Here is an 11244-nt window from a genome sequence, read left to right as displayed (position 1 = left end):
TCATTAAAAAAATCAAAATCTTGTTTGTTGTCAAAGATAATTTTTAACTATCCTTTTTAAAATCTATACCAAAAACTCTATACCACACAAATTAGAACACATTAAAGCCAGCCTTTCTCCTTTTGCTTTCCCTGCCTCTCTTTTTTTTTTAAAGAAGTAACTTAAAATATGTGTGCTGTGTAAGAACGTGTGCTGAAGTTTCATGTTTCAGGTAATCTTCTTTAAAATAATGGCAGTCTAGATTGCATCAGTTAGTTTAAAAACTGCTATGCTATTGGTAGGAACAAAATGGGATTAGAGCCAAAAGTTGACTGTGTTACTGCCAAAGTCTGTATCAGATTTAAGACACATGCTTCTGCAAGCTTCCATGAAGGTTGTGAAAAAGTTTTAATACAGAGTTGGATTACAGCTCTCGAGCTCAAAACATTGGCCATTACACTACCTTCTTAAAAGCCTGCTGTAATACGGAGCACAGAACAGAGCAGATTTCTTACATTTTCTGGACCACAGATGGATTTTGAATGCCTCTTTGTGTCTTGATGGAAGATATACTAACTTCATTAACTGGAATCCATGCCCGATCACTTGTGAGACAAACAGACAACTCTTTAAATCCTTATCATGATTTTCTTTCAAGTGCATCTAAAATCTGCTCTAAGAAATGACATTCTCTAGATGAACTTACATCTGTTTTGAGCAGTAAAGAGGCAGATATTTACTCTCGGATATTGGAATCCTTTGTGAGTTTGTAAGAGAAATTCAGGAGGCTTTTCTTTTCTGTACTGGTGGTAGAGAAATGCATTTCAAAACAGACGCCTCTAGCTGTATGACACTGACTGCATAGTAACCTGTGGATTTTAAAGTTCAGAATGTACAAACCGTGGGCAACTGTGAATATTTTCGTAGTTTCTTTTCTACATCTGCTGCAAGGATCTGACTATGAGAATGGATCTGTGAAGGTAGGTGATCTTTATTTACTGCCATTCTTTACAACTCAAACTGCCAGAATTACACACATTTAATGTGCAAGGTGGTCTTTCTGCTGTTTTGCTGCTTGGGTTTGTTGGGAGGTTTTTTTGTGATGTTATAATTGCACAGATATTTAGCAGCTATAGCAGAAAGAGACTCTATAAAGAAATTAAATCATACTTGCTGCTTAATATTTTATGTCTTTCTACTAGTTATTATTGTTGTATACTTTGTCCTTAAGTTAAACTTTTAGTGTCAGTTGTTAAAAATAACTGCAAAATATAAACAAAAAATGCAAATCAGAGTATTTAGAATGTTTCTTAAATACATTCTTAAATACATTCTTTTATTTCAGGTATTTATAATTGCAGGAATTAGTACCCTAGTATTGAAAATTTTCCTCTACACGTGTTCACCAGTTTTTCACTTGTTTGCTAGAAATCATAGAAATGTTTTTCTTCTGTTTTATTAGATGTTATCCAGGACTTCAAAATAAGCAGCAACTAGTAATAATAGAGCACATTTACCAGAAACTAACCTTTCTTCCCTATATAATACATGTAACAAAATTTAAGCTGAAGCCTCACCTTGAAAGTAGGATTTCTCAGGTCTGACTTTGTGAGACAATGTGAGAACATCCAGAATAATCATTTAGAAAAATCAGAACAAAAACTGGAAGAAATTTCTACATTTGCGGTGTGTCCAGAAATGATTCATTCAGTGTGTGGTCCAGAACAAATTATTTGTTTTTCACTAACAGAGCAAAACAAGCTAATACTTTTGGTTTTACTTCAGAAAAAACTCCTGCTTGCAAGAGATGACCACACACTAGTCTGTGAAGTGCACTGCATGCTGACCTTTGTTTTAGAAAAGAAAAGCTAAGTTACGTGCTTAATTGCAGACTGCTGTTGCCAGCAGAAGTTAGAAGTGGTGAGCGATGTGTGCCTCAGGATGACTAATGACTAACCCCTTTGCCTGCTCCCCATTTACAAGCTTTTAATTTAGAACCTCAGCAATCAGTCCTTTGAAGGCATTAGGATCAGAGTAATCAATCTTGTATAAATTACCTTGTTTTCTTACACGTAGGAATTACTTTATTTAAACCAGAAAGGGATTTCTAATACAGAATACTAAACATTGCATATTTTGCAGTGATGATAATTCTGTCCTCATGGAGGACACAAGTTTATCCAGCATAATGGTAAACCACTAGTTATCCCTTTAATTAGATTTTGAAACCATATCCACCTTGACTAGAATAAATGCAAGAGCTCTTCTTGCTAATTTAAAATGGTTTATAATTTGTTCACTGCGATAGGACTGTCCATGCAACATCTGTAATTGTTTTCATTGAAATTTGGCTACCAATTTCAAGGAGGCAGCTTAGCCACAGGGTGCTGTATATAATAACAAATCACCGTTAGTTTCCAAGGCTATCCTAAAGGTATCAAGTAGATTACACTAAAAACGGCTGTGTTTCACATGCATTGGCCTCTGCCACAAGGAAAAGATTGGCTTTCTGCTTGTTTTGGCTCTTTCTGTGTAGACAGAGATTTTTTGCTAAGCTGATGATTATTTTTCTTTTAATGTTTTACATAGTATGTTAGATTTCTGGGTTGTTTTAGCAGGTATGACCCATAGGTTTTTGTGTGTGCATATACCCCACAAAAAGTCCTTCATGTTACAGTGTTTAATGGTACACAAGGCCATGCCTATTCTTACTGATTGCACCTCAGACTGAATTTGCAGAACACAGAAATGATATATTGCAATCATCTACCATACCTTGTTTTTATAAAGTTCTTTAAGATCCATGGCAGTATTGCCTGGATAAAACCGACAAGGTTGGGGCGCAGGTAATCAATGAAACCCAAGAAGGGTTAGCCACCAGCAATGTGCTCTTCCTCCATTATATTGAGTTCAAGCAGCTGAGCGCTGCCCAGGGCACCTGAAGCTTTAAACCTCTTGATTTCAGTGATCAGGTGGTGTCAATGTGCTATCACATGACAGAGTTTCAGGGGGCTAAGAAATATTCTCTTACCCCACTTTCGCAAATATCGTAATTAATGCTGTGAACATTAAAAAGCTTATGCTGCTGTGATTCAGCAAATATCTCCATTGTGCTTGGTTTTTCCCAACTCTTCAGAAACACCATCCTCTTCTGGATGCAGGAATCCCTTTTCCATCCACGTGCACACCAAGGCCAGTTGTCCCCTGCCTGTCAGGCTCAGTTCTTCATTCCTCTCTCCATTCCTGGCCTGTTCCAGCCCCAGCATCTGACCAATGTTCCAGGATTCAGGGCCTCAGTTTACCTACTAGGCTTCTGTTCATGTTCTCTGTGTGCCCACCCTCTTTCCCACTTGCTTCCTCCTATTTCTCTCTCAAACCCTCAGGAGGTCTCTCTAAGTCCCAGACACTTTTGCTTTCCAGTCTGGCCATGGTTCTCTCTTTTCTCCTCCATCCTTAGCTTCTCACTTTGTCTCTGTGGTCATGCCTTCCCAGCTTTCCTTCTTCTGCCCCCAGGTTTTAGTTCTGGTCTCCCCTAATGTTCTCAGCCTCCTCCTCCAGATCTTGCCATCTTCCATCAATGCTCATCTCCTTCCCCTTCCACAGACAGATCTGGCAGCTTCCCTTCCCTTGTTACCTGAACCCTATGGCCTGAGGGAGAGGAAGGGCAGGTTCTCTGCTCTCAGCCCCATAGGCTGGACTTGCGGTGGCCTGCACTCATGTCCTGCTCCACTCCCGAATGGAGTGGGGTCTTCCCAGACCCCATCTGCTGAGCATCTAGCTTCTAAGCCCTGGCAGGTCTCTGATGTTCCTCTTGGAGGTTTTTACATTTGGGTGGATTTTTGCAGAGAGAGCAGTAGACACATCTGGGCCAACAAAGGTTCCTCAGGTGTCAAAACTTCACATTTGTGATCCACAGTGGGGAAACGCCAGATGTTTGCAGAGATGAGATTGCCAGAAAATGTTTCTGCATGGGTAAAGAAGGAGCTTCATCCTCAACTGCGGTGAAACCATTTTGAGAGAGGAAGCAAAAAAATTATTAAAATCATTTAGGGGCAGACATCCAGTGTGGAAAGTTTCAGCCTGAACATCTAAAGTCTGGCAGTGTCATGAACAACTGGAAAATAGCCTCATGATGGGAAGAGGTGGGCAGCCTCAGCCTGGGGCAGCGCAGCCACGCAGGTGTCAGGCAGGACTCCTCAGCTGGACTCACATCAAGGCTGGCAGCAAGCCCTCTGCCTTGCACGCCAGTGGCTTGCTTCTGGATGCCAGCCTGACATATGAAGTCCTCATTGAAAAATTGGATTTCCACATGGGTTTTCTGAAGACTGAGAATTATTATTTTTAATTATTTTTTTTCATCGGGAAATGTTTTAAAAACTCTTTGTTGAAGTTTTGTCCTCGCAGTCTCTTACATTTTTGAACCCCTCAGCTAGCAAACCGCAAACTGCTGTCTTTTCCTGTTTCTCCTCCGCACATTTTTCCTCTCCTAGAGCAATGACAGACATAGGTTACTTTTTCCAGAATTTTAAAATTAGATGCAAAGATCTAAGTCCTATATTCATCAGAGCTGAAGTGATTTTTTTTGCCAAGAAAAGCCAATGATCTGTCAAAGCTGCTTCTGCCTTCCAACACTAAAACTGCCTTTCTAATGAGGCTGCAAGGTCTTGATCTCTGAGAATTTGAGCCTCGTTGCTACCTGCCTTATTTTGCCCCTTATGTTATTAATAAAGTGTTAGGGGGAAGGAAAGAGAAGGCAACAACTGGTAATGTCCAAGTTATAACAGACTCACAGCCTTTTCTTTTTTGCAGGGGTCTTCTCACCATGGTGAACCTCTCTTCGGTTCACTGGAGAGAAGCCCACAGCTGGTAGGCCTGAGCGCTACCACTGAACTAGAAATCTGCTTTTTGATCAGAAGACCGAGGGGTTAGGTGTGCTTAGCCCAGGAGGTAAATGTGGCTGCTCTCTGTTACATGCACTCCTTTACTCCTTTTCCACAGCCGAACTTTTTCAGTTCAGCACTAAACATCGATGTAGCCTTCAATGATCATTTTTGCTCTAAAGATCTTCTTAGATTCGACAATCTCGGATTGCCACTGCGAGCTGGACAGAGGTGTAAACCACTTTGAAACACAGCTGCTACATAATCCTTGTCCACTGGTGAGAGTAAACCAGCATTTCCCCATGAGCGTCAGGCCCTGGACCACCTAGGTGGCCCTTGGGAAGGCATGGAAATACCAGAAAGGTATCACACCCTGAGTGGAAGGAACTGGGAAGCTCTTTGCATCTCTCCCTTCCTAGGGCCAGCTGCAGTGTCTGTCTGTAGAACCAAACCAGAGCTCTGCAAAGAAACCTGAGCAGCAGAGCTGGATGTCAGCTTTTGTCTCTGTAATCACCCCTGGCATTGTTTTCCAGCTAGATATACACAACTCTCTAATAATTGCTTGCAAATGTTGCTCAGTTTCTAGAAAAGAGATTCTAACAAATCTGCTATCTCATGGGATATCTGCCTCAAAGGCATTACAGCAAACTGCTGCAACAGCTAGAAAAAGCATCTCTTAATGGTTGTTGGAAAAAAATCCTGTTTAAACTAGGTTTTTCATCCTCATATCCAGCCTCCTTTCAAAGTTAGCAAACTCTTTTAAATAAAGTTTATGAAATTGTGGGTTTTGGAAGTATTTTACTATGCCAGCTTTGTCACTGCTGCTTTTGATTCTCTGTGATTACCACCTCTGATAGGCAGGATGAGCCAAAAATGTGTGAAAATGCTCTTGCCACATTCCTGCAGAAATGAATGATTGTGCTTTTCCTTCAGAAGTGGGAAGCTATCAGGGAGGATGTGAGGAAAGCCAATTTGTTCTGACTTATCTGCTACTGCCTTGACAAGGTACAGTGAAGGATAAGAGAACAATTCTGTACTGTTGCCATGACACACAGCATCCAGTCTCGGCTCTTATCAATTTGGAAAGGGAACTACTAACACGCTGCTACTTTACCAAGAGCAGTTCTCACTCTTGAGAAATAGCAAAAAAAAAACCCCTCCCAGCTGCTGATTCAGTCCAGTCCATCTCAGCTAGGATTGTAATGGCTGAGGATAGAGCAGAGCTCTGAAAAGTAAATCAGGCTGTTTAGATTAATCAGATGCAGTATTTGAGAAATTCATTCTAATAGTCAGCAGTTCAGTTCTGTGAAACCAAGGGGAGGCAGGAAAGTAATGGAGCAATTTTCTGTTAATTTGTGGTCACAAGGCAACCAAACCAAGCAATCAGCTCAGGCTCAGCAGGTGTTGCATGTCTCTGTTTCCTGCAGCCTTACTTGTGCTTTCTCCCTCACAGGCACCTACTAATGCAGTGGTATTGATGCAGGCTCTCACAGGATGCAGAGAAATAGTCCACTTGAAAATGGAAAAACACCCCAAGAAAAGGGTGCAAACTCTGACTTTTGAGACCTCTGCTGCTGTGTCTGTAAATTTTTTTCTTACCCATACTGTCCCTACTCCAGACTAGACCTGTGTAAGGTTTATTTGTGTCTTATCTTCTGTGGACACCACATTGGTATTTGGGAAAAATAAATAAGGAACTGTTGCTGTAGGTGATAACTCATTTATTCTTATTCCCATTAAAAACATTGTACACTATTTTTTTTATAGTTATCACTAAATTGCTGGTATCTGTGTTTCTTCTAGGCCTTTCTCTCAGGGCAAGTAAGTCCAGTCATAAAACTGACCATTGCTCTTTCTTGGGCTTGGCTTTGAGACACAGTCCTAAAATGACTGTATTTCTCTGGCTTTGCTCAGAGGAAAAAATGACCTGAGATATTTTGCAGCAGGGAAGTAAATATGATACAATACCTTTCCTACTTAAACTTTTACTCCTTAGGAGTTCCTTATTTGTCCTGCTGTGTGCCAGTCTCTTATCTACTTCTCCACCTGCTCCATACCTCCCCGGCATGTTTTGCAAATCTTCATGGTTCTTGTTAGAATTTGAGGAATGGAAACAAAATGCTGCATGCCCTCACTACAGCTGCAGAGACCCTATTTACCCATGGGAAGACCAAGCAGAATTTGCTTTTTTTGTGTGTCCTTGTCAAAGAGCTATATATGAGCCTCTGATTCAATGGATAGCAGAACAATTGAGCAGTGTATTTTAGTTTGCTCACATTAAGATAAATTCAGACCCCTGAAAGACATCTGCATACTTTTTCTGGTTTCCTCCCAAATGTGATTTAAATTGTGTGACCACTCAGCTAGTGGTAGAGTGCTATTCAGGGCCCTTGCTGCTTCAGCAGAGTCTTACTGAGTACAACAGATGTGCCACTGAACCCATGGGATTTGGCAATGCAAAGTGGGTGCCCTGCGTGTCTGGAAAGGGGTGACTGCTCTCCTTATCACCAGGATGTCAGGGTGGCTTTGCCTGAGCCTTACTTTCAGATGGGAGGCATGCTGGGTTGGTTTTGAGAATTCATTGTCATCGACTACAGCGTGGTCACTAATGGCGTGCAGTTGGGGAGCAAATTCTATTTGAGTCGGGTTGAATTGCAAAAAAAGTTGCATCATGTTACCATATCAAGTGTCACATTGCATGTAGAGAATGTGCCGTACAAACAGGCAAAACTTTTCACTTTAATTAGCAATGTGACTCAGAAACCACGTTAGGATACTTTCCTGAACTGCTAGGGAAATATTACTTAAGAAAAACTACAATTCCAGGAAAATGCGTGCATGTGATTGGGGTAACATAAGTTCATTCAGTATTGGCAATGACTTTGCTTTGTGAAGTGACATTTTGAAACCCGGCTGTGCAATTGCCTAGTCACACTTACTTCCAAAACATTTATTAAAGTGTCTTGGGGTAAACCCAGAAACTGGTGAAAGTACTAACTGAAGGAACCTTCAAATAAAAATATTTTTGAGTATTAAAATAATACATAGTCATCTGATTTCATTCAGGTCTCTGTTTCTGAGCCATTCCAAAATCACGGTCCAAACCGCAGTGATTTCCAAAGAATGGACAAATATCAAAAGAAAGTGACTAGAGTCTGGACACTCTCTTTGCAGACTCAGACAAAATGCTGTTTTGGACCTGTGTACCCTGCCACAGTGTTAGATTAGCACCTAATGTTGTGTAAGATGAAGTGAGTCCTCCGTAATGCTGGCTGTGCTCTGTACTGAGCATCACAGCTGCCTGAACAGACATCAGCAATGCAAGTTGATACAAAAAAGTGTGAAAACAGAGGCTCAGAAAATGTACTATAAGACTCCCAAAGCTGTCAGTAGCATTTCGGATATATCAATGAGTTAACACCCTGGACATTTATGAAAGTCCATCTGTGTCCTTTATTTGACCAAGCAAAGATATTTTGTGTGATCACCATAGGAGAGACCTAAAGGTAAACTCTCAATGTAGATGACTGGGCTTGAACAGGAAGAAACACCATAGTAGACCTGCTCTTTTCTCCCATCCGCCCATCCGGCTGTTCCATCACTGTTGACAAAATGATATGCAGTGAATGTTGTTAACTTCAAAATCACACTTCAGCTGCTATGAGGTTGTTTCCCACAAGATCTGAAAGATCTGGCTGTGGGCAGAAATGTTTGTTTAATGAAGATTGTAGCGGATTCTCAAAATGTTTGCTGGTTGGAAAAAAACAGCTCCCTCATTTTGGTGTAAAGATCTAGCTGGCTAAAAGTATATAGCTGTGAGAGATATTTTGATAAATTATTATCAGTCTGATTGCTTTGGATGTGAAAAAGAATATGAAATATTCTGAGATTTATACTTTCACAAAATCATGTATAATTCTGGCGTTTTCAGTTCTTGGTTTTGAATGTTTTGGTTCGTTTAAATCAAGAACACAACAACTAAAATGTCTTGTCTCTGAGGATTTTGATAATGTAAGCATGCTACTAAAGTGCAAGGTCTGATTTGCTTGCTGTAGCACCACAAAAGATCTATTCCAGTTCAAAAGTCCATTCGAAATATAAAACAGCTGTTCTCTTGAAGCCATAGAGCAGCTAATATGATTTACTTGTGAAAACATATCATCTGCAGCTTTAGTAGAAGCTGTTTTATCACCACCTTGACCACTAAGTTTAGGAAACAGGTAATTAAGTTTCCTGTCTTCACTGGGGGTAAGGCTGGAGCCCAAGGAGACAGACTCTCATGGAGACTTTCCCCCAGGAGGAAAGTCTGGAAGGAACTTTTTACCACACTGAATGTCAGAGGTGGAGCAGTCTAGAAGTTGCTTCACCTCTATTTTTAGCTTTGGTCTGATGACATACTGACAAGGTTTTAGCAAAAGAGGCCCTTAAACAACAGTGAGAATTGTGACAGTCTCAAGTTAGTGTCTCCCTGTCAGCCCTCTAACCCCTCTTATGACACCTGGTCAAACTATCAGTTTTACCATTTTATGTTCCTCTCAAACCCACAAGTTACATATCTGTCAGTCAGTTATGTGCTCTGGCAATTCTTCACTGCTCTTCTCACAGGACAGGGCTCTGTGCACTTTCTCTTTCAGCTGCTATGACACAGGACTTCAGCATGAAGTGGTGTGATCACAGTCACCCTTTCCTGAGAGGATGCATGGCCAAGGACAACCCTCTTTAACTCTGGGGGAAGACGGGGAGAGGTTGCCCTGAGGCTGTGGGTGGGAGAGGGAAAAGCTTTTTCCTGTGCCTACTCTTCAGTCCTTGAGCTTTTTCTGGGCAAGCAGGCATGAATGAGGGTAGAGGGGTGACCTTCAGGCTTTCTGCTCTGGGTACCATTTCCTCCTCACAGCAGGAGTAACTACAGGCAGTGGGTGGCTGACACATGTGTAGTTTTACTAGTGAGAGTTATATGGAGTTTCCCATTGAGGCAGTTGCAGAAAATTCTGTAGCAGTGGGCACAGCTGGAAACATAAGCAGGTAAATCAAGGCATGAATTTTCTGAGAGGGCTTTGGAAAACAAAAAGCGCTGCCCTGGTACTTCACCTCAGAGCACCAACTTCTGACTATCCTATGTCTGATGCAAACCTACAGTTTCTCAACTGTAACAAGATCTCTGCTAATTTTATACTCGGTGAAAGAATGTTGAGGCCATTTTCAGCCTCCTAAAGAAATTTAGCCCACTTGCATACTTTTTGCTCTATACTTGGACAATACTCAATACAATCCTCACTGCAAAAAGCACTCTTTTAAAAAAGTGACAGCTGGAAATCTGCCTTACAGAACCTAAACTTGTCCCCACCATAAGCAGCACGTGCCTCCACATTACTAATGTGGTAACTGTGGCGAATGATTGCATGTTTAGTCTGGATAAGGCAGTGCACTGAGAGAGCCTAAACTTTTCTCTACATATTGGAACAGATTTGAATGTTTGTTTAAACAGTCACCACTTGAAGGTGGAATGAAGTACTCCATGACCCTGATACTTCATCCATGCTTCTGATAAAGATGGCAGAGACTGTAATAGTGACCGAAAAATCCCATTATGTGCCCATCTATTTCAGAGAACATTGGTAGGAAGTCAAAATATCTCATTGTTTTGTCTCTCTGTGGTCATGTTCACTATAATTGAAAATAGCTTATTTGTGAACTAATAGTACATAGATAATTATGCTTCCAGAAGGAATGCAGTCAGGGATTGGACTTCATATATCAGAAGTTCATAGCCGACCAAGAATCAAAATTCTGGTGTTATTGAAGCTGTTGAAAAGTAGATGTTCTTTCTCTCCTCAGAAATGAAATACAATGGTGCTGATAAAATTAGTGCAAACTAGTATGTTTCAGACATGTGGTAATGTTAAATGCATCATGCTAGATGCTTATAGGGTGATACAGTCACTTGTTGATAAAGCAGTAAGTTAGTTCTGCAAGCCCAATGTTTTCAAGCTGCAGAAGATTCCCTTGCTATTTTATCACCTGTTATGCAACACCCCAACGATACAAGATACTGTATTACAGACAATATTTGTTATGATAAAATTTGGCAAGAGTTGAGCCCCTGCTATCTCAAAATCATGGCCCATCACTCTGAGCAGTATTTTCTGTGTTTCCTTGGCACTCCATTTGGATGAATGCTTTCCTCTGTTTTCTCTCTTTTACTTTGATTGTAGACACCGGGTTAGGGATCATCTCTTTATTTTGTGTTTGTACCTGACCCCTTATTCCTAGAAACCACAGTAATGCTAAAACCACTACTAGCAATGATGAAAATCTCCCAAATGAGTTCTTCTTACTGCAGAGACTTCACATTAGCTTGTCATCTTCACCAGGAAAATGGTCAAAC

At 40.9% G+C, this 11244-nt stretch overlaps 1 protein-coding gene across 1 annotated transcript in view; it reads left to right on the top strand.

The window, feature by feature from the left end:
• The first annotated feature begins 342 nt into the window (after positions 1 to 342).
• The window catches only part of FIGF (c-fos induced growth factor (vascular endothelial growth factor D)), a 32660-nt gene continuing 21758 nt past the window's right edge, over positions 343 to 11244 (top strand). The window contains exon 1 of the mRNA XM_009872903.1: positions 343 to 959. Coding sequence (XP_009871205.1) covers positions 870 to 959 — 90 coding nt within the window. The 5' untranslated portion in view covers positions 343 to 869. The remainder of the gene's footprint in view (positions 960 to 11244) is intronic.

This window comes from Apaloderma vittatum, unplaced genomic scaffold, assembly GCF_000703405.1.
Source record: "Apaloderma vittatum isolate BGI_N311 unplaced genomic scaffold, ASM70340v1 scaffold1427, whole genome shotgun sequence".
NCBI lineage: Eukaryota > Metazoa > Chordata > Aves > Trogoniformes > Trogonidae > Apaloderma > Apaloderma vittatum.
Note: the sequence above shows the minus strand (reverse complement) of the source record. Positions and strands in the feature narration are given on the sequence as shown.